This window comes from Chrysemys picta, chromosome 1 (genome assembly GCF_011386835.1).
Source record: "Chrysemys picta bellii isolate R12L10 chromosome 1, ASM1138683v2, whole genome shotgun sequence".
Classification (NCBI taxonomy): domain Eukaryota; kingdom Metazoa; phylum Chordata; order Testudines; family Emydidae; genus Chrysemys; species Chrysemys picta.
This window is the reverse complement of record NC_088791.1, coordinates 215,066,080-215,093,763: the sequence shown is the minus strand read 5'-3', so window position 1 is coordinate 215,093,763 and position 27,684 is coordinate 215,066,080. Positions and strand designations below refer to the sequence as shown.

Genomic DNA, 27,684 nt, shown 5'->3' with positions numbered 1-27,684 from the left:
CTTACAGTTTGACAGAATTTGCTCTATTGCTTCCTGAATAGCCACTTGATTTCAAATTATAATAAACTTGACTTTTCATATAAGAGGAATGAGTTGCTTATTATCAAGCCAAGACATTTTGAAGCATTACAAAAAACATTGAAAACCTGTGGGGTTTAGTATAGATGAAAAATAAATATTTTAAAAATATTGTCTAGCATTTAGCATAACTGCTTTCTTTTCTTTTTATTCTCACTGCAAAGGTAAAACAAACGGAACAAAAATAATCATTGTTATACCAGTTTATTTGCAAAATATTTCAACATATGTTTCTCAGTATTGGCTTGGTTTCTCTGGAAAGACTTGACCTGTTTGAGAGAGAGAGGTGATACAGTGTGACAAACTTAATTAATTGACTTTTAGGAGGAAAAAAGCAGAACAATTTATTCTTCTGCTATATCTCTCATCCTGTACAGAAAGGTCAAAGTTTCAAAATTGAAAAATAGTATAACAATTTCTAAAAAAAACATTAAGGGCTACTGTGGCAGGACTGCTATAGTGCTAACTAAAGTCTCTAAAACAAACTTCAAGGCATTTGGTATTAACAACCACCGATGCACAATGGGATCCTAATTCTGTTGTCACTATTCTGATGCTATATGAGCATAAATCTGTTGAAGTCAATGTGCCAGATTCCACTTTTAGATACTCTGTATGTACACCAATGAAAGTCCACAGACGTTAATGGCGTTACTCTGGATTCACACAGATGTAACTCAGAGCAGAATTTGGCCCAGTGGAGTAATTCAGTATGCTGTTGGTCAAGGGGATTAATAGCGCATAGACTCAAAGGACATTTTAGAAAGGTAGGAAGACAAAAAGCTGATGTATAGTAAATTCATCCCATTTTGATTTAGCAGCTGTATGCAACCCTTCAATGAGAGTGGAAGGCAGTCAGCATTTTGCAGGGGGCCGGCAGCACCTCCCAGGCTCTAAGTTTCAACCAAATATTTTGTAATGCCTTTCCAAAATTATTAAAGAATTAGCTAAAGATTATGTAATCGCCTAACAGATGTGTGCTTTAAATCTATTTGGAAAAAGGGACGAGTATTACTGGCCTGGAGAACAGTTTAACATATGTATTTAAAATATCCCTGGATACATTAGGCCTATAAGCTTTACACCATCCATGGAGAAGATACTTGAAACAGAAATTATCCAGAGGGTATAAATGATTTGGAAAGTTATAATATACATCAAGAGAGGCAATATTGATTGTGCAACAAATCCTGCAGAGGGTATTGTGTTAGTAGCAAAAGTATTGGCAGGGAGATGCTATTACTGTATTTTACCAGGACTTTATGAAAGTTTATAAGATAGATTGAATAAAAAGAAACAATCTAACAAAGATTCTCTTGTATTAATTTAGATGGAATAACTGGGTCAAAGGTGTTAACATAACACTGTTTAATGCTGGACAGTGACTGGGTTAAACAAGGTTTGGGATTTGGTATACAGAGACCTCAGGCTGCTTAGTACCATGGTTAACACACCACTAAAAATCCCTTTTAACCTTTTATTAAAGATACAGAAACTAAGGGAAAACCATTAAAGTATTTGAAATGTAACATAAGGTTTTCATTTTAAGAACACTTCTTGTTCCATTTCCCTTTAGCTGGAGAGAGTTTTAGGAAGAAAACCCTCCAGTCTCTTAAATGGTACCAAAGATGGTAATTGTCCTTTTGGGGAAAAGAGAAGTTAGTTGAGATGGGCTAGAGCTGTTGCTGTTAAAGTTCAATCCTATCTCACCTCAGGTGGTAGTTGGGATTCAGCTGGAGCTGGTAGAGGTGGCGATGTTATTTGAGTCCCTCTCTTTGGGCCCTGGGGTCTCAGGAGGCAGTTGGAGTAGCAGCCATATTGGTGAAACTTATTCCAGTAGCCTCCATATGTATTTCTCCTCCATCTGTTCTTTCTTAAGGAACCACAAAGGGAATGGAGGGTGGAATAGCTCATCCCCTCATTATTTTGTCCACCAGTTTGGCCTAATATCCAACACACTTTGGTTAATTAATTTCTGGTTCCACATTTTCTGTTTTTACCAAGCATGATTTCAACATAGTCCTTAAATTATTCAACTTGGCCTTTTTGTTTGGACTAATTTAGTCTTTCTGTTTGGTTCTTTTGCATCTGTTTATAACATTCTGTAAACATTTGTTATTATAGGTTATTTTAACATTTTATGCACTTCCATATTGATCTCACAACTAAATTAAATTTGTAGGGCCAATTTCCCAACAGTTCCCATCTTTGCAGATCTGGCCCATAGATACAGTGATCAGAATTTTTAGCCACATCTGTCTCCTGAAATCCATATGTCCAACTCAACAGAAAAACAGCCCAGAAAAAAAAAATCTTATTTTACTGCAATCAGTTTAACAAACTCTTTCCACTTGAATGGATTACATCAGACTCTAATCTCATTTCTCATAGCAATACTGGATCATCTGGTCAAACTAATGGTTTAATTATGATCTCATACAAGGTATAATGTCATCAGCTATCTTCTAAAATTGCTTTTTACTCCCATGGTGTATATTTGTGCTGTAGCTGTGTTTACAATACAATGTGCAGTGATGTGAGCTCAGACAAAATATCCAAAATAAGACTACATCCCTAAGACTTTTATACCTTTCAGATGTATGTATATGAGCCTATAACATCATGGCTTTCACAAATTGATTTAATTCTTCCTTGAGCAAATGATAACTGTGTAAATGACACATTCATACCATATAGCCCTTCTAGTTTCTCCAGGATTATTGGCAGTTATATAGAAGATTCTTGCTGCTAATGAAGAGACAGGTGTCATGGAAATCGGGATATCTTCATGTTGCTTTATACATTTGTGTAGAATATAGCCTGTAATTATTGGAGGTAGTTATGGTAATTTTTGCAAAGTGTAGTAGGATGTGTCAGGCATGAAGTCTGCTTAAGATTTTCTCCTTTTGAACTGTCACTTTCTTTCTGTTGAATTGATAGAAAAAACCAAAATGATTTAGTGTAATTTTCCATATATAGTCTATTGAGGCAAGTTCATTTTGGTCCATGGATGGTACTAGCAGCAAAAACTATCATTTCCTTTTGGCATGGACTTATGGATAAACACTCACTCCCATACTGCTGAACCTCACAGAAGTGTTGCATATTATCACCCTGGAGATGCTACTGCTGCACCTCAAAAATCTGGCAGTGAAAATGAACATGTGCAGCTCTGGTTCAGATCCTTCCCGTGGGAACAATCTCAGCAGTTTGTAATGGGCATCTGCACCTCCACCTCTAGAGACCTCACTTGTGAAGTTATACAATGCTCTGTCCACATTCTTATTCTCTTCAACATGTATCTACAACCTTTAAGGAGATCAAGCAACATTCTGGCTCCAAATACCTCCAGTATGAGGATGGCATGCAACTCTACTTATCTTTCACAGTAAATGCTAACAGTACCACCTCCCAGCTGTCCCAATGCCTAAGCAAAATCAATGTTGGGATCAATAGTAACTGAGGGCACCTAAACCTGATCAAAATGTTAATGGGAAGAGAACATTTCAAAGCACTAAGCAAAACTCTAATATCATCTTCAATCCAGGAGGCCAAAAGAGTTCACAGCCTTTCGATCCTCATGGACTATGTTGCTACTGGATTTTCAAATAGCCACAGCTGCCAGAAACACTTTGTTCCATCTACCACTGGCCAAGAGACTAGGCCCTGTCCTATCATTTACCAACTTGGCTGTATGGATCCAGGTATATGTGACTTTCAGGCTCAACTAATGCAGTGTGCTGCATTTGGAAATAACATCATCATCTCTGGGGGAACACAAAACTTCAATATGGCTCAAAATGCTGCAGCCCAACTAGTAAGTAACACACACAATGCAAGTACATCATCCTGGGGCTCCAGATTTACACTTGCCACACAACAAATACCAGACCAAATTCAGAATTCTGGTCCTTCAACACCCTCAAAGGGCTGAATCTAGGCTACTTCAGGGACTCAACTCTTTCTATGTAACTATGACTTTTCATGATAGCTGCATTCCACAGGAGCAAGCGTGAGGCTCTATCCACATATGGGGAATTTGCATCAGTGTAACAACATTGTGCAAGCCCTAATATAAAAGTTTTGCACTGATGCAAACAATGTCTTACACTTGCACAGTTTATTTTGGTATGTTACCGGATTACATTGCAGTGGTGTAAACTCTGCACCTATGCAGCATGTCTACATTTAAACCATCAATGTCATTACATCAGTGCAAATTTCCTTAATGTAAACCGGCCCTATGAGTCATGAGAGTGGGAGACAGCTTTTTCTGATGGGTGAGCAACAGCTCTGGAAGTGTCTCCCTCAGGAGTTTAGTATAATCACGAATCTCACTGAATTCTGGACAAAACTTAAGATTCCACTCTTCTTCATAGCTTTCCCACAATAATAACTTTAGTAATAAAATATCTCTTTTCCTTCCCAGGTAGGTGAAGGAGAGAACCAAACATCAATATTAATGTGACTACATAGCAGACCCATTTAATTCCATAAAATGCTCAGACACCACAGTAAGGAGCACAATAGAAACGCCCAGATAGATGAGATATGTGTGATACCAGCCCTCAACAGGCCTTTTAAAATTAAGATGGTTAAGGGATTTCTGAAAGGATTCAGTTGCTTGCAGCTTTGTCTCACAATTGGTATTCAAAGAACAGAGCTAATTGGTTTTACTCACCTCCTTTGCCAAAACCCCATTCAGAGGTACTTATGTTTCCCATTTCCTGAATTTTTAGTGGTGGTCTAAGTCAACCCAATAAAGGAGACCAGCTTCAGCAGATTCCAAGGATGGCATTGCTGATTGCTGAGAGTCTGTCTGGCCAAGATGGTGTCCATTTCCCAGGTGGAAATCTGATCCCCGTAACTAGACTGCGGACAACCATCCACTAAAAGGCCATTTGTTAGTCATACTCTTCTATGGCTGTCTTTTGTGTTCATAAAGTGTTGACTGAAATATGATCAGCAATTCTTTCTACTTAATGTATGATGCATTATGTTTGAAGCACCATATACATTTAAGATAATTTATGAGTGATACTTAATCATAGTAATATTAAGAAACATCAAAACACATTTAATTATTGCACAGAGATGCTGTATTTGTAAATGCATGTAATTCATTCTAATAATGTGGTATACATATGAAAATACTAAAATCACTTTCATCTTGAGAAATTTTGGGGATTTTTGCATAAAAAAGAACTTTTAGAGTAAGTTGTTGGTGTGGGAGACAAAGTAAAACTGTGAAGTTTCCTTATTCGTTAGCAGCCAGATTGCTCCTTCCTATTTCAGATATCCAAACCCCACAAAAACTGGATTGACACATTATTTTGTGGCACTAAAAGATTTATAACTGCTCCAATTTAGTCAGTGTGAATGCCACCCATCCCTGCTACAGCTACACACAGTATAAGCAAACAGTATCCTATATTTAAGAGGAGGTTTCTGACTTTGAAGACATATGGCAAATCTTCTTGAAGTCAGAAAGAAGAATTGGCATGTAGTACTTGTACTCCTTGCCAGGAAGACAGATTGTACTTTTCTGAGTATACTGACAAATGTCCCTTCTCACTGTGGTTTTGCCCTTTTTATATTACTGTATCATTATTCTTTTCCTTTTGTACTGCACTGTGTAATTTGGATTACTACATTCTTAGGCAATTCTAGAATTCTGTTTTATTTTTGGAATGGTTTAGAAAATGATCAGATGTTAATTATCCTTTCACATATATACATTTATCAGTAAAAATATACTTAAAGAGATATTGCCCATTGTGGTTAGACAAGCAATATGAACATTCAAAAGGTAATAAAACAGTATGTACAACCACAAATAAACTGCAACATTTCTTTTTTAAGTTACATTTTTAATGAGATTTCTGAACCTACTCTTGTGGGCTGTCATTTTACATTTGTGATGCTAATGTGTGGGAACCCAATGTTTATAATTAGTAGCTGTTTTCTTTTATAATCTGCTCTAGTAGTCTTTTAACACAGAAGAACTTCTATGAATATTTGCCTTGGGATTTTTATTGTTTCAAGCAGTGCATTTGTTGCTGTAGTATAAATGTAGTCTTATTCTAATAAGGTAGTTGAACGAACAAACCACCTCCTCTCCTCTTCCTAAAAAAAGGAAAACATAAATGGTCACATACTACCTGTGACTGACTATCTTAGTCTACAGCAGAGAAGAATGGGGGAGGATTTGATAGCTGCTTTCAACTACCTGAAAGGGGGTTCCAAAGACGATGGATCTAGACTATTCTCAGTGGTACCAGAACAAGGAGTAATGGTCTCAAGTTGCAGTGGGGAGGTTTAGGTTGGATATTAGGAAAAACTTTTTCACTAGGAGGGTGGTGAAGCACTGGAATGGGTTACTTAGGGAGGTGGTGGAATCTCCTTCCTTAGAAGTTTTTAAGGTCAGGCTTGACAAAGCCCTGGCTGGGATGATTTAGTTGGGAATTGGTCCTGCTTTGAGCAAGGGGTTGGACTAAATGACCTCCTGAGGTCCCTTCCAACCCTGATATTCTATGATTCTACCTCTACATGTTTTTTTCCCCTAGGGATAGGAAACTCCATGAGTTCTCATTTCCTCTTTCAAAGTGGAGCAGGATTTTCCCTCTGCCCCATACCACCATTGAACTGGCAGGTTGACTGTGCTCTCTGAACCTGCATATCTTGGGCTGTTCAGGTGTGCAATATCATTTTCATGGAGGCCCACAGCCTCCACACTGCTCACTTGCCTCTTTCTTCCCCAGGGCAGCACAGATCATCTCGCATGAGCTATGTTGTCATGAAATTTCTTGCTGATGTCACAACAAAGCTCTAGTACCACTCCTGCAGTTGTGTAAGTGGGAGTTACTGCTACAACTAGAAAAAGCTTCCAAGGAGATGTCAAGGGAAGCATATTCTGCAGCTCCTTGGCTCTAGCCCCCACAGAGCCATGAAGCCACTGTCCCTAGGTATTTGCCTGGTGGGTCTTGCCCATATGCTCAGGGTCTAATTGACCACCATATTTGGGGTCAGGAAGGAATTTTCACCAAGGTCAGAGTGATGTTCTGTGGCCTGCAATGTGCAGGAGGTCAGACTAGATGATCACGATGGTCCCTTCTGACCTTAAAGTATGTGAGTCTATGAGCCCCCAACCTAATCTGTGGGTCCTAATCTGTCATATGATATTTACTATGTATGCAGCCCAAATACTTCTGTCATGGGCAGGATCTTAGCTATAAATTATTTAAAGAGAATTACCATAACTCCAAAGAGGACATGAAACTTAAAAATGATTGAAATAGTGCTTTGCCTGAAAATTCTGTATGTGCTCAGTGCTTGTTTTTGTCATTTAACTAGTTTACATCTAAAAAGGAGATGGACTGCACAGTCTGTCAGCTTTCACAGTCATTCCACGGGACAACAGTTTCTGATCCTCAAAATTGCTCTTCAGTTTAGAATGTATCCCCACCATCTCTGAGTTGAATTCTGTCATTTTGTAGTTAGTTATACATGAGTATTTCAGATTAGTTATAAATACTATAGGCAATGGATATATAAGTACTAATGGCTCCACGGTGTTTAAATTACGACTTGTTCTCTTGAGAGGGGCAAAATGTACCACTTAACTCCATATGGAAAGGGATTAGTAATTGATACATATTGGTACAAAAAACAAATATAACCATGGAAAAGAATAATCTCCCCCCCTCCCTCGCCCTTGCAGGTATGACTGGGTGAAATTGTATGGCCTGTGTTATAGAGAAGGTCAGGCTTAGATATTCACAGTGGTCCTTCCTGATCCTAAAATCTATTAAACCTGTTTATTTCCTTATACAGCCAGTAATGGAGCAAGTCCCAGTACACAATTTACTTGATTGCCCCTATTTAAGAGATGTGATGGGACTCAAATTGTACATAAAACAGATTCAAAGGCAGGATTTCTTTTTTATTTAATGAAGAAACCTAATTGAAATTATAGGGATTTCTTGGGGGAAATACTCAGGCCAGTCATTTTTAAATCCTTTTAAAAACCATGATCTTTTGTTTTATAAAAGGTGTTTGAAGTCTTTGAATTTTTACCCCTTGGCCACCTTTCTCATCTAATAGCTTTAAGTAAGTCCTGAGTGGTTTAAATGATTAAACGTCCTTTGGGGGATTTATGATTTGTATTTCTGATTACACAATAAATATAACATCAAGTTATAATTACACAATCAAGATTAAAATGTTTAATCCTCAAAAATTAGTTCATATCATATTAAGTGGTCATGGATTTAAGGCATATCCAAAGGGTAAGATGACATTTAGGGTAAGGTGACATTTGTCATTAAACTAATACTTCAAAATACATTGAAGGAGGAGAAGATGAATTGAGTGGTGAGAGGAGGGGAGGGGAGAAAAGGGGAGGAAAGAGAAGAACTGAACTTAGGCCAAGAATTAAATCAGAAATATCATTGACCACTTGGACCTCTTTACTTAGGGGTAGACCCTGCTACCCAGTACTCATACTGAGTGGTAACTTACTACACAAATAGTCCCATGTGCACCATCAACTCATGCTAGTCCTACTAAACTTGGGTGCTACCCAACCTAAGAACTTCAGAACCTGACCCATAAACTTTGCAGAGTAAGCTATCACTCAATGCAAGTATGGATGGCAGAATCAGGTTCTCAGAGACATTTGGATGAAAGAGCATAAGAAATGTATTTCTTGAAGTAAATACCTAACTGAATCTTGCCAAAAAATGGGCAAGCTTTCCTTGCTTAAAAGAAATCCTACCCTTTGCACAGATTTCCTCTGTGTATGTTTAATAGATCCCAGGTAATTTGCCTAATTTTGGGCTACTTCCATTAGCCTTATTATTACTTCCCTGAGAATCTAACTTGTTTCTGTTATCTGAAACAATATCTTTGGAATCTTAGAATATCAGGGCTAGAAGGGCCCTTAGGAAGTCATCTAGTCCAACCCCCCTGCTCAAAGCAGAACCAATCCCAGACAGATTTTTACCCCAGTTCCCTAAATGGCCCTCTCAAGGATTGAACTGACAACCCTGGGTTTAGCAGCCCAATGCTCAGACCACTGAGCTATCCCACCCCCCATGACTTTTCTTACTCCAGGGAAAGATTGTAACTTGTCATTGAACACTGTGCAGGGCTTATATATCCCATAAGCAGTCTCTGAAATTTCTGGGAAATCCACAGATATTCAGCAATACATCACTCAGAGCCAGTGTACAGTCTGGCCCTATGTAAATAATACAGATGCTCAGTGACAGACTCTTGATTTGTATTGCTTCACTCAGGCAAAATAAAAATAAAATTAAATTAAGGTATAAAAAGTGAAGGTTAAGCAGACAAAAACTGAGGGTGTTTGTCTAAAGAAAAAAGAAGAACAGGAGTACTTGTGGCACCTTAGAGACTAACAAATTTATTAGAGCATAAGCTTTCGTGGACTACAGCCCACTTCTTCGAAAGCTTATGCTCTAATAAATTTGTTAGTCTCTAAGGTGCCACAAGTACTCCTGTTCTTCTTTTTGCGGATACAGACTAACACGGCTGTTACTCTGAAATTTGTCTAAAGAGTTACTAAGGTGCTGAACAGACCAGCCGTGCAGTGCCTACACAGAGCCTAATTCTGCTACCCCAAAGCTGAGTATCACATTGGTCCAGTAGGTCCAAAGAGTACCTTAATTCTCTTTTGCATCATTATTGTTATTATTAATCGTTTGTATTGCAGTAGCACCTAAAAGGCCCCAGTCAAGCATCAGGGGACCATTGTGCTGAGCACTCTATGAACACAACAAAAGATTGCCCCTGCTTCAAACATCTTATATTCTATAGCTTCAATCCTAACACAAACTTCTATTTTACTACTGAAATTTACTACTGGGAGTAATCCCATTGAAGTCACTTGTAGTAGTAAAATTAAGCACGTACATAAGTGTTTGCAGCAACGGGGCCTAAGCAGACATATCCTCTGCTTTTGACTTCAGACTTGTAATACAGCATTGAATTCCACCCTCTCCTCCATTTTTATTTAACAATGGATTTACTTTTATCTTTATTTTCACTACTCTAAAAGTGGAAGGGTATTTAACTGACAAATGTGACTGCACAAATACAAATTTAGACACTTTAAAAATACATGTGAACATTTAAAGTATTGTGTGTATTAGATCAATTGCAGTGGATGAGTTAGTACAAAAACAAGGATTATACAATCTGCACTTTGATGCACTTGAATGGATCCTTGCACCTGGGCAGAATTTCATTGAAGAGGGCTCTGCCTAGGCAAAAAGATGGTGCATATAGATTGGATTGCAGGGTCAGGGCCATTGCCTGGAAAGGAAAAGCATCAAAAATAATTTGATTGAGGTATTTAAGATTGGGAAAGTCACTGTAAAAGTCATCAGTCTCACCTTTTGACTCCTTACGCTAGCAAGAGAAGAAGAAAAAAATCAACCAAGCAATGAATTTAGAACAATTTTTGAAAAAAATACCTTCTTTGTATCACATTCTCAGGCTGTGGAATTTGCTGCTGCAGTAGGTCATCAGGTTAAATACTATGGCTGGATAATTTTATCACTCATAATGGGCCAAATCCTTCTCCTTTAATCCATGCACGTAGTTCTATTGACTTTACTAAAAGTACTTGTTTGCAAGAGACAGCAGGATTTAGCTGAATAGTCGTAGGATAGCTGTGCCAGATAAAATAACAAATGTAATCAAGTCTTTTTCTTCAGAGCATACACTGTTTACTTAAGAGGTTAGTAAGGAAGGATTTTTCATTTACCATTTCATAATTAGGTCAGAGCATTTTCGAGCAACAGATACTGACTGCTGCTAGGGGTAAAGGCTCAGAGATGAACCTATTGTCTTCTCCAGTGTTGCAAACCTTTTCCCCAGTGTAACTGTAGTTTATTCTGTAAGTATATATTATAGGACACTTACATGTGGGTATTGACAAAATGGGCAGAAAAGCCACAGAAATTTTTTTGAAATATTTGAACTTGTATTAGTTTTTGAACTCTTCTTAACCAAGCATGCAAATGATTGCCCCTCTCCTCAGCCACAATGTTGTAAATTATACATTAGTGGTATGAATTACAAGCCATGTTTCTGTCTGGACTGAAGTTGGATATCCATTTCTAAGTCTTCCAGAATAAAGGTTGCTAATAGAAACCATTCTTAACAATAGCAATAGCCCGCGGTTTCCTTTAATTTTGTAAGGATTTGCATCCTTTGCCCTTTTCAGAGGGGAAAATGACTAAAATCAAACTTTGCAAATGGAATCCTGAGTTCCAGAAAACTATAGGTTTTAGTGGCATTTAGTAAAGAAATCATTCTTAGCAAAAAACTGAGTTGCCAATGGGATAGGATGGATTAAGGCCTATGCACTATAGACAAGTCTAGAGTAATGCTTCTGCAGTCAAGTAATGATGTCAGAATCTCATCCCTCGTTAAAAAAGAGTTTCTAGCTCTGTTAATTGCAAAGAAAACCTTGAAAGTGACCTGAGTATAATGTAATCAGTGCTGTTATTAGCAGGACTAGGTTACCCTCCTGGCTTGCTGGAGGGAGGGGACCACTTCTGCTGCTCCCAACTCTCCTGAGGGGGGACCTCTTCTGTAATCTCTGCCATTCTCTAGGGGAGGGGACCCAAGATGTCATGCCTATCTCTCTGTGTGGGAGATACCTCTGCTGTCACCCATACCACTCACAAGGGTAGGGGTCCTGGCTGCCACTGCTCCTTGCCAGGTTGGCATTCTCTCCACAGCTCACTCTCTCACTCTTTTGGTCTCTCCCTTACTCTCCAGAGTGAGAGGGGAAGACTAAGTGGTGGAAAGTAGGCAATAATAAATATGGGATACAGAATGAATGAGGAGGGAGAGAAAATGAATGTGTAGATGGAATGAGGGAGGAATAGAGTAAGAGTAGGAGAGTCTTCACTCGGAGATGTTACATTTCAATGTGGGTAGCCATTTGTTCTACACACAGTGGGAACACTGGTCCTCACCTCACCCCTTAGCATAGAAATGGTTGGGAGAGTTACTATCTCCTTGGAGCTGGGGTTCCTGCATATGGGTTGATTAGGAGGAGCACACCTACACCACCCTGCCACCGCAGTAGAGGTCTCTTTCTGCTGCCATCCCATCCTGGTTTTGTTTGGGTGGTGCTGGGTATATAGGGAATTCTGCACTCGGGTGGGAGGAGGATGAGTCCTTTCTTCTCCTGGATGGACCCAAGATCACCTGGAGACAAGGAGTAGGGAAGAGATCAGGTGTGGCCCAGACTACTCAAAAGGAAATGGTGGCAGACCCCTACCACCCAGAAGATTGCATTTGTGGATGCTCCTGGCTGCCAGCATCCCACGTGGTGCGATGGTGTGAAGATCAAGGCTATGGCAGGGATCGGACTAAAGGGAGCCCATGTGGTGGTGAGTCTGGGGATTGCCTTAATCTGATCCTGATTCTGCCAATTTTACTCACATCGAATAGTCCCTTACTCCACCAGTAATCTCATTAAAACAAGTGGAATAGTGGCGGAAATGAGCATTACTCAGCTGGAGTAAAGTCTGCAGAACTGGGCTGAGTCTTAATAAACCAGAACTATCTGAAGTTAAATCATCCATCCTTGTATAGGCGTAGCAGGTGAATTACGTGTTGAATATGCATGAAGGAGCAAAACCACCATCCACTTGACGTTCCATTCATTCTGCTAGTCCAATCATGTGGATTTTAGGTATTTGAATAGATTAAAAATCACAGCCATTTTCCAGCAGGGCTTTTCTCAGTAATTACCTCCCGGAGCCCACTCAGAAACGCTTTCAAAAGGAACACGATGCCTCCCGGCTTGATTTCCTCCTCCACCTCCTCCTGATGCATCAGCACCACCAGCAGCTCCTGCTACTTCCCCCTCCCCCCCCGAAAGAGGGGGTTTACCTTTCAACTAACCAGACGCTCCCGGCGCCTCGCGCTCAGAAGTTGGACTAGTGGAAACAGGTGCCCTGCGCGGCCGCCTCCCGCGCCTTTCGCTCGGGAGCGCTCCGGCTCCCACCACTGCCGCCCCCTCGCCCCCAGCGCCGGCCCGGGCGGGGAGTGCGCGCGCGCTGCGCCGGGGACTGGAGCTGCGCGGGTGCAGCTCGCCCCACGCACGTGAGATTTCGCCTTTCCCCGGCGGCTACTGCTGCTGCTGTTGCTGCCGCCTCGCGAAGCAGCATCTCCCCAGCGCGGAGCCGGGCGGCTTCGCCTTTTCCTTCAGCTATTTGCAGCTCGTCATTTCCGCCAGGCTCCCGGCCGTGCGGGAGAAAGAGACAAGCGTGGAGCTCGGGGAGCTGCCGTGAAGGCGGGGGAGACAGTGGCTGAGCCCCAGCCCCTTGGCCGCCTGCTCAGCCGCCCAGCCGCTCACGCCCTCTGCCTTCGGAGCAGTCCGGGGATCGCTTGGGAGCAGCGGGGGCGGGAGGCCCGAGGCGACTGAGCGTGCAGCAGCAGCAGCCGCCGCCTCCCCCTCCCCGCCGAGCCAGCAACATGAATTGAAACCCCGAGAGAGACGCAGAAGCAGAGCCAGCGAGCGGGAGAGGCGCGCGGGGCTTTGGTGGCGTCCCCTCCACTGGCGGGCTCGGGCGCTGAGGCTGGGCTGCGAGAGGCTTGCCGAGTACGGGGCTGTTGGAAAACCTACTACAGCAAAAAGCAACCTCGACCCTTCTCTCACCTGCCCCCCACCGCCACCACCTCCAGCTCCTCGGCTGCCCGGGAGGACAAGGGGAGTGGGTCCGCGCTTCTCCGCCCGCCAAAGAGGCGGCCAAGTCCCCGATGGCTCTCATCATGGAACCCGTGAGTAAATGGTCTCCGAGTCAAGTGGTGGACTGGATGAAAGGTAACTAGCGTGGCCAGGCTGTGTGGTATCCCCGGGGTCTCTGCCCCCCCCCCCTTGCTGTGGGCTCGGCAGCATTCCCTGCATTTGTGTGTCCGAGCTGGTGTAATCTGGGTGTCACGCACGTTTGTCTTATGCTTTCTCCCCCCCCCCCCCCCCCGCGAACTGGTGCCGTGTGGTGCGATGGCTGAGAAATAACCTGCCCCCGGGTCCGCAGCCCGAGAGGACAGGATCCGTGTCCCGCTCAGTCTGTTACACGTGAGACTTTAGCTGAACCTGGATGGACATTTCTTAGCGCCCTTCCGTGCCGCTGCCCCTCCGCCAGCAGGTGCTGCTGCTCTCCGTGGCCAGATGCCAGCTCTGGGGCTGGAGAGGCACCGAGCGGTCCCGTCCCTCTGACCCTGCTGCTGCCCTGGTGTGCTCGGCCGGGGTCCCCGCACTCGGCCGCCACTCAGCGGGGCCGAGTCCGATGGGGCGCTGCTGGGAGAGAGCCTGGTCCATAGGAATCAAGTTCTCTCCGTCTCATCATCGTCGTCCCCTGTCATCAGGCAGGTATTTGATCCGCCACCGCCAGCCGCCTTCTTCCCCGCCCAGCCTCTTTCTTTCACTCCTGGAGCGGCCAGGGGATTTGCCTGGCCCGCGGGACCTGCCCTTCCCACCCCACCGCTCTGGAGGGGAGCGGTGGTTCATTGCTGCGTTACCCTTCACAACTCCTGTCGGCCAGCCCAGCCCGTCTGAGCGCGGGATCGCCAGAGCTGCCCCTGGTCCTCACACGCCGGTCCGGGTGGCTGGTTCTCAGTCGCTAGCGTGCTGGTTTCCGCTGTGGGGCGAGCGGCTTGGCGTGTTTGGCATTGCTGGGTGAGGGCGATTGGTTCCCTCTCCCTGTGCCGCCAGAGCGATCGGCCGCCTCTAACCCTGGCTGCCGGTGGAGTATTTGCTTATAGGTGGCCGGTATATGGTGGCTGTACAGCCGGGGAGCGCAACAGTTCCCTTATCTCTCTCCCCGCAAAATTTCATCCACTTACATCAGTGGGGATGCTAGATCCTTCCAGTCTTTTAAGGCGTTTTCCCCGTTTTTATTGAGACTGAATGTCATTTGCACCCTTCTTTCCTCCTATTTACGTCGTAAGACTGCCTGACGCCTCAATCCACTATCTTTGTAACGCGCATAGTCTTTGCCTGCTCAATTATTGTTGTATGGGAATGGAAGGAGAGTGGTTTAACATCCCCCCCTCCCACCGAGATGTATTTCATACACTGTAATTCACATGCTTTAAGATTCAGTACCTATGTTCAGGAGGAAACCGGGTGGATTGTTTTAAAAATTAACTCCCAGTACTTGAGCATGAAAATGGATCTGTTTTTTTTTTTAAATAGCTTAGCTGGTCCAATTAAAAAAAACCACATTACATATTTGAGCTCAGGCTATTCTTGATAGAGGGGGTATGAAATGACTCATATAATAAAAGTTTAACATAATGTCTGATGTTAGTTAATAGAGATGACTATTTAAATGCATGCTTTAATCATTGTACTTTGTCTTCAGAGGATTAAAACTTTAAGCAAGATCTACCATATGAGAGAGATGTAATCAGTCCATTTTTAGTCAGGGGTTTCATTTCCTGTGAGCACCAAAAGAAGCCTCCCTCCTTGAATGAAGCATTGGAAATCAATATCTTGTTATAAAATATATTTCACTGTATAAAACAACGCCTGTCTAAACCCTAGATGCTAGTAAAAGTTTTAAAAAGCTTTCTGATCATGATCTAAGATGTATTATTTACATTGACCTGGAACTCTTTATTGAACTGTATTTATTTACCCCACACCTCAAGCCCTTAAAAACAAATCTTATCCAGATAGGAATTGAGCTTTGACATGTTTTCATATTATTTTATATACAGATACAGTTTTAAAACTCTAATTTAAAAACCAGAATTTTTAGTATTTCTAATCTAGGCTGCAGCTGTGATTTGAATAACTCACATCTAGTATTATGTATCCTTTAATAAAGACAGCACAACTGGATGAATATGACTTTTGAACAACTGTTACATTGTGGGAGTTCTTCATAACATGTTGTGCCCTACTAATGTGACAGCGTCATCATCCTTAAAATTTGAGGCACATAGCATATGTTTTCAGTTATTCCACCCTGGCATTTATAGCCATAAATAGAGTTATAATGTTCAGTAACACTCACATTTCTTGCTGCTGCAGAAGTCCTCTCCATCCACAGAACTTAAAAACAAACAAAAAAAACATGACCACCCTGGTCATTCATCATCTAAGAAATTACAGAGTAACCAAATTTTACAAAGCTATTGAAACAGGCTGAAAGTTGTCAATATTGATAGTATGTACCTGGTAACTGTAAAATATTTTATGAGAAGTATTAATTTAAAAAAGTCCAATAAAAGTAAAAGATTACAGAATATTTGGGAGCTTTCTCAATTGATGGCTTAGAATATTCTTTGTAAACTTTCTCCACTATTGATTTTTAAACAAGCTATAGTCTCTCCCTTCTTGGCTTAGTAGATTTGGGAAGAGTGGGTTTTAGCCTATTTTTAGCTATAACATATTTTCCAGTCCTGCCCTAGAAATGTAATAACATAAATTTTTTTTTTTAGAAAAAATGTGTTGGCAAGATGTAGCCATTATATATTTTTGCTGAAAATACTGCACCTATGTAAAATCAGTCATTAAAATAATATCAGCTTGTTTATGATTAGTCTAAAATGATCTAGTATTTAAAATTATATCACTATTTAAATACTTGTAGCCTGAAACCTGTGTCTAGAGATCACTGTATCATCTGTCTGAAAAAAACAATATGTGCAAGCTTATAAAAGAAACATGGTTAACACAAATTATGCTTGAATTTTATGTTGCAAAACTTGATTTTAAATGTATCTAAACTCAGAATTTAGTTTGGCTTTAGTTGATCTTGTCTACATTTACCGGCGGATTGATGCTGCAGCGGTCAATTTAGTGGGTCTAGTGAAGACCCGCTAAATCGACCACCAATCGCTCTCCCGTCGAGAAGAGTAAGGGGAGTCAACAGGAGAGCGTCTCCCGTTGACATCGCGTAGTGTGGACCCCGTGGTAAGTAGATCTAAGCTACATTGATTTGACTTACACTATTTACGTAACTCAAATTACGTAGCTTAGATTGACTTTCCCCTTTAGTGTAGACAAGGCCTTAGCAATGAAACTGCAGTAGCAGAGCAAGTAATACTGATGACATACTTAAAAGTTTTAAAGTAATGTTAAATTGTTCTTAATCTTTGTAGGAATGAAATGAAAATTCAAATTACTCAGGAGGTGGCAGTGAAATAATTTCCTTAAAAAAGGATAGAATGGCCTCTTGAGCGTTAATACTAAAGGAATGTAGGAAACAATTGTGGGGTTTTCTAGTGCATGGAAGTGTGGAGATTGAAGGGGTGGTGATATTGCCAAGTTATGCAAGTAACCTAATCCTCCGTGAACAGACATACAGCACTTCTAACCTTCCCTTTCTTTCTTTTTGTACTTGGCACCCAAGGTGAAAGCTCACGTTCATTGCATCTCATTATAAAAGAAGCCTCAACATTTGACTAGAACTCTCTGAACAGAAAAATGTAGATAAATGACATAATTTTATAACTCTTTGGTTTAGAAATTAGAAACATAAACAGTGGTGTGGTGTACTGTAATTGCTGAATAATGACATGCGAACAATTGGAAATACTGTAATGGAAAAGGTTAAGTGGAGGTGGTCACAATGACTTCACCCCCATCATTATTGTTCTAAAGTATTGCAGTTTTTTACAAATTATCTGATGGTAGCATTTGATATCCACTTCAATCACTTTTTGTTTTCCTAATGCTTTTAAACATTTATTTCTAACAGTATTACAAAAAAAAAGTCTCAAGTAAATAGCGTATTCATATGGTTAATAGATACTAATTTGTATCTATAAAAAGATAAAGAAATAAAATGTGTAATTAGTACATCTGTCTTATTTCATTAGAACTTCAGTGGAACGCTGAGGAAAATGCATTAAAGATCTTCATAATAATGGAGATCAGTCCTCGTTTGCATCCATTGCACGGAATCTTCTTTATTAGAAATCAAGTGCTCTTTGAATGTTTTTTAAAAATTGGGTTATTTTGTTAAACTGTAAACACTGAACTCGGTTATAACAGCTTGCTTTCCATAGGTGTTCAATTATAGAATGTGTCTGCTAAGGATAGATCTCTCAGCTTTTAGTGTTCAAAGCACAAAATCTTTTTTAAAAAAGAAAAAAAATTCCAACTGATTACTATTAGCTGGAAGGTGTGTGTGTGAGGAATGCAACACTTCAGATGATTGCTTTTGGTATTTATGTGATGATAATCTTACTGGTATAAATTGAACACTTGCAATAAATGGCCCAGCCTGGAATTATTTTTTCAGGCAAAAGAGGGGCATTTTGCTGGAGTAAGGACTAAAGGATTGAGCTCTATATTAAAAATGGAGATAAACTAATGTAAGTAAAGCATTATAAGCTCAGAAGCAGTATGTAATATATCTAGACTTCAGGAGGAGATCTAGGTGTGCAAGGAATAGGAATGAAGTCCATGGATATTTCATTGGATAAAAATCTCTTAAAGTAAGATTTTAAACTTCTAATAATTCCAATATACACAATGTGGCCCAATAGTTTTCAAATAATCTATGGATTCCAGTAAAGAAATGGACATAGTGGTTAGAGAATTGGCTTAGTGCTTAGTTGGTCAACATTCAAATGACCAGTGAGAATCTATAAAAGTGGAAGAATCCATATACGCTAGTCACAACTCACAATTAAAAAAGGACAAAATGCATTCAGCTTGTGTCAGCATAGATATTTTGCAAACTTTAAAATTAACCCATCTACAATAACTGAACTGACACGGAGCTGTCAGATCAGCAACAGGATTGGCTTTTTTTCTGTCTCCGACATACAGTATGTTATCTTGTATGGTGAGGTTGGAAGAAAGGCATATTTTAATGTCTTAAAACTGCTTTTTTTTTTGCTTTTTCACATGTTTAATGACTATTCTTAAAGGCCCTTCATGGATCACTGAACTAAGTTGATGTCAATCAACTCCTCTGCCTTTTCCTATGAGGACATATGTGGATTTCACTGAGGAATTGTGAGACATTGACATATTCCATGGATGATTCTTATTGGGAGTCATGGTATGCACTTCTTCGAGAAGTGGAGCTGTCAGATACACTTCAGATTTTTGAAGCATTGGGGAAATGCTGAGGACAAGATTTATGATTACTCTCCAAATACCAAGATGCACTTTGCAGGGTCTTATATTTTTATTAACTACATCCCTTGTAAGAATATTTATAATAGCTGTAGTTTGCTGACAATAGCTTGATTTACTGTGGTTGATATGGTGACTCATTAGTTTTCAAAAAGTGCTAGTTAATTTTAATCTTATGCTCCCAGCCTCTATCCCCCAAAAAGGATGCCATGCTGGGGAAAAAGTTAATCAGTTTTGAAAGGCTAAATTAAACCATCTAATGAAGCTTATATCTTTGTTAACTGTACCCTGTGATATTTTACCAAATGAGCTAGTTTAATATCAAAAGAGAACACAGTAGATTAATATTACCATGTAGCTTTGCTTGTAATAAACAGAAACTGAAATCTGATGTGTTGAGTTTCTCTCGTGGCTTTTAATGCTATATTTTTTCCATCCATAATATCTTTTTTAAAGCAGTGCCTGTTGGGGGACAAGTAGCATGGAAGTGCTAACAAAATAAAAGCAGAAAGTAATTAAGATTCTTAATTTTACTTTGTTTAATATTAAACACTGTTAATTTCCTCAGAATAATATTTTTTTTCAAGGTAGGTAGAGTACTATGTAGGTTCCTGTGTGTATATTTCAGATGAGACATCAAAACTGAGTCCCTGTCTATCCTGCATAAAGAGAAATTCCATAGCCCTTTTCATAAGAGCATGGGTTTGTTCTGGTATCATCACCCTTCCCTCCTGACAGCAATGCTTTAATTGACAGATGGCTTCCACCCCTGGGGTGGCTGCTTTATTTCAGTGATATGTTTTATGCTTAAGAATCACCCAGCACTCCTGGCACAAGAAACTGCAGGCCTGTATGGAAATTCCCTGAAATGGCTGTGGTCTTTCCTTTCAGACCAATCCAGAGTGGTGTTATGGGCAACTTTTCTGCCAAATCTAGAGCCTTCTCCTGCAGAATTCCACAGGTTTAATCCTTCATCTCATTATTCAAAATCTATCCAAAGGCCTTTGGGAAGGTTGTTTAGACAGCATGGGGTGAAGTGCCAGCAGTACAGAGACACAGCTCTTTACCTCATATCTCCCAGCTTTCTCGATACTTGGCACCCTGAGGAAAAGCAATCACTAAATTTGAACTTGGAGAAGACTGATAGAAAGAGAGACACTCTTTTAAGAACGGTCTGCATCTTTAGGATTTCTTTAGCTTTAGGGATCTTTTAGAATCTTCCTTGTATTTGGATGTCCATATAGCCATAGTGGCAAAAAATATGCCCCATCCTAGTGAACGCAGATATGGCTATGTTGAAACACACATTTGTGACCTCCAGGCTTGGTCATTGCAACTGGTTGCGGCTAGGAATGAAGCCCCACATTCTGAAAATACTCTAATTGGCAAAAATGCAGCTACTGTCTGCTTAGCAACGGCATTCGCTGTGAACATACTACCGAAGTTTCCTCTGCACTAGCTTTCCACTAAATGTGGAGTCAGCTCAGTTAAAGGTCTCTGTCCTGATATTCAAATGTCTCCGTGGAACTGGCCTAGGTGCCTGAGAAAGATCACTTATCCCTCTGTGCCCATTACCTGCAATGACAGCTACTTTCTACTGGAACAATGAAACTGTCATGCAATAATGGGGGGGCTCATGAGTGAAAGAGAGAGAACTTTCACAGGAGCTGAACAGAGAATATGGAATTCATTCTTATAAGCACTGAGAACCACAGATATGGCCACTTTCACAACTTCTTGCAAAACTCATTTTTGGACTTGACTTTCCCTGAATAAAGTTCCTCTGACCTGCAACACATTAGTAAATCAAAACACAGTAAAATTATAATTTAATCAAACTATCTGCTATAATGCTGGTAATATCTGTGTCCCCTCCCCCTTTGACTCACCCACCAGTATGGCACCATTTCCACGTCCTGCCCCTGCAGCCGTGGTTTTCCCTGGGGAGGAAGTCACAAAGTTTTTACCCTTGCCTCTTCTATGTTAGGGGGTGGGGAGGGAGACAGACAGACACACAGAAACCAATTTGGTCCATAGACAAGCCTTTCAATATTACCTCCTTCCAAATGTCCTCCAATGGTTTATTAGGTTAAAATTTGCTTTTTGCTCTTTGGCTTAAAAAGTTTTGAGCTTTTGTATGTAATGCCATTTTTATATGAACAAATGTTTACATTAGAGTCTACTGTTGTCAGCCTTTCTTTTCGTATTATAATAGATTATTCATAATCCACTTGCAAAACATGTTCAACAGAAATAATTGTAATCTCCCTGTTTTGTTTCTTCTGGAAATAAAGCTGCCTATGTAAAAGGTATGAAACATACACATGATCTGCAATCTTCTATTCATTGGTGAGACTGTGTAGGTAGTCCAAGCATTGCACAACAGTGAAAAATGGTCATTGCTAATTGTCCTGTGTGGAACAGGTCAGACTTTTACATGGTGTTAGCATTAAAATATAAAGTTTCTTTCAGAATAACAAATTGAAATTTTGCCAGATCAGAGGGTGCATACAAAACTCCATTCACTTTTGAAGTGATGCCAGTAGACTTTAAAGCATAACAAGGAAAGCTGTTGCTGAAAAACAATGAAATAGGGCTGTACTTCAGACTTTTTATTATGAGGAACCATTGAATGTTTTTCTTTCTTAGAACTTTGATACCATTCTGAATTTTTTATTAATGCAAATTTCAGAATAACAATGAGTTGTTTCCTACAGTATAGTGAAAAGGCTAATCTTCTTTAGTTTCATTTAGTGTATCAAATTTCATTTTAAAAGGATTCCATTTTTAAAACTGAAGTGAAGGATCGTCACTGAAAGTTACATATTTTACCTTGTCTTTTCTTTCTGTGAGCATCTCTTCAATATTTTTGCTCATCCTTATGACATTATGATTTTTAACAACATTGATAGCTGTCACTTAAATCAGTTATGGTGATCTATTCAGATATATTAGTCAGAGGCTGAGATGCTTTAAGTGCCATGGTTTATGAGCCGAAACCAAAACTTGAGTTGAAATTAATATATGCGACAATGCTTAAAAGTCCCTCGGTTGGGTAACATTGTCTTTGCTATGGCAATCAGCCACTTTGCAAATAATTAATAAAAAACATATTTTAAACATAACATAAAGCACATACATTAGGTAAGCGGTTAATCTTCTAGGTAGATAGTCTTAATGGATGAGGCAATTTTGTTCAACGTGAAAGTAAATGTGTTAATTGCAGTGGCCTTTTAATATTGCCTGTTGCACCTTTATTTTGTTTGAACATATTGTTCTGTTTCTAAAACATCTGTTGGTTTAAACATAGCCTCACAATATGTTTTCTCAAGTGATTTCCACAACGGTTATATGCTATGTTCATAGCCATGCTAGGTTCTGATCTTTCATAGTTATTTTGGATTTTGTTACACAGTACAGCATGTCACTTAAGCCAAACAATTTACAAATGGGGATGGAGCATTCTTGACAGGCTTACTATTTGATGGTGGCAATCTTGCAGAATGTAGAAGTAATGTGAACCATATCAGTTTTTTATATTAGAGTTTAGAAATGTCTATTTTATAGGAATTTTGGCAGTATGCTTTCTAATATTAGTTCACTAATAATGAATTGTACATGTTCACTGTGTAAATTCCGAAATGCTGAGTGCTCCAAACTTTGTGTCTGCTTCCAAGATCCACCGATCATTACCAAATCTCAGTGACATCCCGTTGGCATTGTGGATGTTAGTCTGTATGTCTCAGTGATGGACATTTTATTGAGTGCAGTTCTGCTCCCATTGAATCCTGAATGTTTTTGTTACTGATTTCCAAGGAAGCAAGCAAGACTACTGTTTTTGTGAGAGAGTTCTTCATTTTCAGACATACATCTGATTGTATGTAGCCAGGAGGAAAGTAAAATGTATCACAAGAAGAGATGTCTGCAGCTGGTTCTTCAAATTTTGACTACGTATGCATTTTTTTTTTTTTAAAGAGACAAGGTGGGTGAGGTAATATCTTTTACTGGACCAACTTCTGTCCCTTACAATCTGTGTTAACTGCTTATGCTGTGCAGTCTGGTCCATCTTGTATTTATTTGTGACACAGAGTACATTTCCCAGACCTGAAGAAAAAGCATGAAAGCTTGTCTCTGTCACCAACAGAAGTTGTCTAATAAAAGCTATTACCTCACTTGTCTCTCTGATATGCTGGGACCAACATGGCTATGGTTACAGCTACACTGCTTACATTTTAAAAGACATTTTTGTTTTAATTAATGTTGGGATTATCACCTCAACTAAAGCTTTAATCAGGTTAATTTTAGCTTTAGAACTAAAATGTATTAGGCCCAAATCAAGGAACTGTACTAGTATGGTACTTATTAGTCAAACTGAATCCTCTTAGTTGTAGTTTTTTTTTTTTAAAGGAAAACTATCACAGCCAAAAGTTGACGGATAACAAGAAAAACACAGTAGACCATGTCTCAAAATGCCTGGTTTTTGTTTTAAAAAGATATCATAAGATTGTTGAATTAATTTTAAATATTCAAAAAGCTACGTTCAGGATATTTCACAGTATCCTGTTGCTTTCTTCATTCTTCTGTTCTTCAGATTCACTTCCCCCCCCCCCCCCCCCCCTTTCAAGGGAGAGTTTGAGACTGGTATTTGTTCAGTTGTAATTTGCAAAAAAAAAAAGGAAAAGATTTTTTTGGCCCAGATACGTCACTGTGTCGAAGCTGTGCTCCGCTGTAGAGGAGAAGGGCAGCCTTAGGAAGCTGGGTTCAATTCCCTGCTCCTTGGCATTCCAGCCCCAGGGAGCCTGTTCTAACTTGCTCCGCTGGTGTAAGTAAGTAGGACCAACCGGGGGGCCTGCTGTAACATCTGCTGCAGCTGGGCTGCTGAGGGCATGGAGTAGGATGACCAGATAGCAAGTGTGAAAAATCGGGACGGGAGGTGTGTGTGGGGGGGGTAATAGGTGCCTATATAAGAAAAAAGCCCCAAATATCAGGACTGTCCCTATAAAATCAGGACATCTGGTCACCCTAGCATGGAGCCACTTTCTGGAGCTTCCACTTCCCACTGTGGGCCTTATGCCAGTGGGGGATAAGGTGTTGTGAAGCTCTGGTCTACCACACTCCTTCATCTCAACCCTGGAATGCCCTGACCCACATCCCACCCTCCCCATACAGCAGGGTTAGGAGGATGGCTAGAGGTGAAGGAGGGAAGCCCTAACCTTCCACCCCAGCGGGTTCCCCTACACCAGTGGTTCTCAAACTTTAGCAACCCGAGGACCCACATTTTGATTTAAAATTTTTTGTGGACCCCCACACTCCTCACTCAGCCCTAGGCCCTGCCCCCACTCCGTCCCTTCCCTGAAGGCCGCACCTCTTCCCTCCCCCACTCCACCCATGCCCTTCCTCTTCCCCACCTCTTTCTGCCCCCTGCCCCAGGCTCTCCCAGTTCCTGCTCCTCCCCCTCCCTCTCAGTGCCTCCTGCATGCCACTGAACAGCTGTTCCCCGGCATGCAGGAGGCACTGGGAGGGAGGGCGTAGAGGCTCAGGAGGGAGGGAGGGGGAGGAATTGATCAGTGGGGCCCACGGACCCCCTGGAGTACCCTCGTGGACCTGCAGGGGTCTGTGAACTCCAGTTTGAGAAATGCTATCCTATATAAAGGGAATTCTCCACTGCTCTTTTAAGTCCTTAATGGGCCAGAGAATCCAGCCCTTTATGTTCTGTCTGCCTTCACAGAACATACTCTTTGAAAATAAGTATGGGCCTGGTCCTGGCAGGTGCTAAGCACCCTCAACTCACGTTTACTTTAATGAGAGTTGAGGAAGCTCAGCACTTCACAGAGAGTGTCCAACATCCTTGCAGTATTGGGTTTTACGTAATTAACCTCTGCTACCGTACCATATGGCAGTAATTTCCAAGTAAACTGTTAATTAATATAAAAGAGCGCACCAGATTACTCTGTAGTTAAGCTGTATACTACTGAAGTAGGTTATTCTAATACCATGGGTTGCCCGGTGCTGCATATTCATCTTATTCCTCTATGTTTAAGCTAAGTAGATTGGCTTCATAAAGTAAAATAGTAAATCTACTAAGAACTTATTCAGACTTTAAATTAAAGTTTCAATGTTGTAATGTAAATAAATGATTTGAATGATTTAGCAGCTGCACCTATTGAAGTCATTGGCAAAGCTCTCATTGGCTTCAGTGATATCCTGACATCCAGGTGCTTTCAGGGTCGGTTTAAGGGGTGGGCGAGCAGGCACTCATCCTGGGCACAACTTCCACTGAGCACCGTACCTCTGGGCTTTCCCCCCCCAATTTGATTGGCTGGCCCTCCCCACTCTCCCCGCACTGATTGGCTGACTGTTTTCTTGCTTGGATGCTGGGAGTGCATGTGTTGGAGGGTGTGTTGCTGAAAACATTTTTCATCCTGGCCTGCAAAACAGCTAGAGCAACATAGGCAGAGCAGATTTCTGAATAAGGTTCTCTAGGAAATGCATATGAAACTTATTAGCCATCTTCAGATTTTGGATGCCATACAAAATCACCTGCTAGTATTTTACTGATTTCTAGCCACAGATCCTCTAGACTGGAGATCAGATCTATTAAGATTACTAGCTAGGCTGTCTCAAAAGGTCTCAGCTCATGCAATGAGGGTCACACAAAGTAAGACTTTAAAATGCAAAACTCTTACAACTTAAGATAGACAGTAATATTGATTATTCATTTTATTTTTACTCTAACATGATTAACAAGTCAACAATTGCTACAGTTGTCAATGAGCTATTTTAAAATAGGTCCTTCTCTCCTCACCCCTCCCTTTCACCCTGATAATCTGTATGCAGTTAATAAAGCTGAACAAAATCTGCACCCATGCCATCTAGTGCTGTGATCCCGTCATTGAGGTCAGGCCAGATAAGTTTTTTCAATGAGAGATTTCTGCGGGATAGGAAAAGTTGTAGGACTGTGTTGGTGATTCACTAGGTGGCATTCTTCCCTCTGAGTCTGTATTGAATCCATTCCCCTGCATGGTGGTAAAATGCAATGCTGCCGAATAGACTATCTTTTAGTAAGATGCTAAACAGAAGTCCTGACCATCCTTGGCACTTCTCGTAAATGTAGAAAAGTAGAAATGTTAAACATGGTGCTCTGATTATATTCTGCATAATTAAATTATCCTTTTCAGAGTAGCAGCCGTGTTAGTCTGTATCCGCAAAAAGAAGAACAGGAGTACTTGTGGCACCTTAGAGACTAACAAATTTATTAGAGCATAAGCTTTCGTGGACTACAGCCCACTTCTTCGGATGCATATAGAATGGAACATATATTGAGGAGATATATATACACACATACAGAGAGCATAAACAGGTGGGAGTTGTCTTACCAACTCTGAGAGGCCAATTAATTAAGAGAAAAAAAAAAACTTTTGAAGTGATAATCAAGATAGCCCAGTACAGACAGTTTGATAAGAAGTGTGAGCATACTTACAAGGGGAGATAGAATCAATGTTTGTAATGGCTCAGCCATTCCCAGTCCTTATTCAAACCGGAGTTGATTGTGTCTAGTTTGCATATCAATTCTAGCTCAGCAGTCTCTCGTTGGAGTCTGTTTTTGAAGTTTTTCTGTTGTAATATAGCCACCCGCAGGTCTGTCACTGAATGACCAGACAGGTTAAAGTGTTCTCCCACTGGTTTTTGAGTATTTTGATTCCTTGTGGTTTAAATTATCCTTGTGGTTTCTATGAATAGAGTATCTTGCACTACTGTCTTAAATTGTTGTGTAGTAAATTGCTGGTTGCTGTTAAACAGTTGCCATTTTTATCCAGTGGTAAGGTTTATTTGGTGGATGAAGAGATTCCTCTGTTTAGTTCATGCTGTAGAAACTTAAAATATTGTTGTATTTGGAGTGAAATATTTGTTCTCTTTAATGCTATTTTTTTTAGAGGGGTAGCCATGTTAGTCTGTATCAGCAAAAACAATGAGGAGTCTTTGTGGCACCTTAGAGACTAATAAATCTGTTAGTCTCAAGGTGCCGCAAGGACTTCTCATTGTTTTTGCTATTTTTTAAATGATGGTGGGGGAGCACTATATACATACAATCAACTTAGCACAAGTTTATTCAAGAAATGATAAATATTATCTATTAAACTATTGAAAATATATTTTTCTCCAATATGGCTTGCCCTATATAGATCTAAAAACAAATATTAAACTTCTTCTTTGTGTAGTAGTATATGTGGCAATGATGGGAGTTGAAAGACAGGAGTAGAGTACAGTAAATAAGTGAATTCTTGTTTCTTAAGTTGCTGTGCTACCAACTTTGATTGGCTTCTAGATTCGTTGCTACTTTCATTTATTGTGGACTGTTCTCTTCAGAAAATAATAGGCTTGTGTACATTAGTCCCAGTTAAATAAAGAAATATTTTTAGACATATCGGTAGTTTCAAAACAAATACTATGACAAC

At 40.5% G+C, this 27,684-nt stretch overlaps 1 protein-coding gene and 1 long non-coding RNA gene across 13 annotated transcripts in view; one reads left to right on the top strand and one right to left on the bottom strand.

Annotated features, from left to right (window-relative positions):
• Positions 1-283: 283 nt before the first annotated feature.
• On the bottom strand, positions 284-13,140 carry LOC112059834 (uncharacterized). Its single transcript, XR_002889103.3, has 3 exons — positions 13,015-13,140; positions 12,090-12,324; positions 284-3,003 (listed from the first exon to the last, which is right to left on the bottom strand). It is a non-coding gene; the product is annotated as an uncharacterized LOC112059834 (long non-coding RNA).
• Positions 13,141-13,170: 30 nt separating this feature from the next.
• CNKSR2 (connector enhancer of kinase suppressor of Ras 2) overlaps positions 13,171-27,684 on the top strand; it is a 366,844-nt gene continuing 352,330 nt past the window's right edge. For 4 of the 12 annotated variants that reach the window (XR_010596212.1, XM_005281515.4, XM_008170196.4 and 1 more), the window contains exon 1: positions 13,178-13,948. Coding sequence is in view for 10 of the 12 variants with exons in the window: in XM_005281515.4 (XP_005281572.1) it covers positions 13,885-13,948 (64 nt within the window). In the remaining 2 variants the exon portion in view is untranslated. Of the gene's footprint in view, positions 13,949-27,684 lie in introns of all 12 variants that reach the window. The other 8 variants (XM_024106894.3, XM_008170199.4, XM_042859078.2 and 5 more) reach the window with 6 other exon arrangements.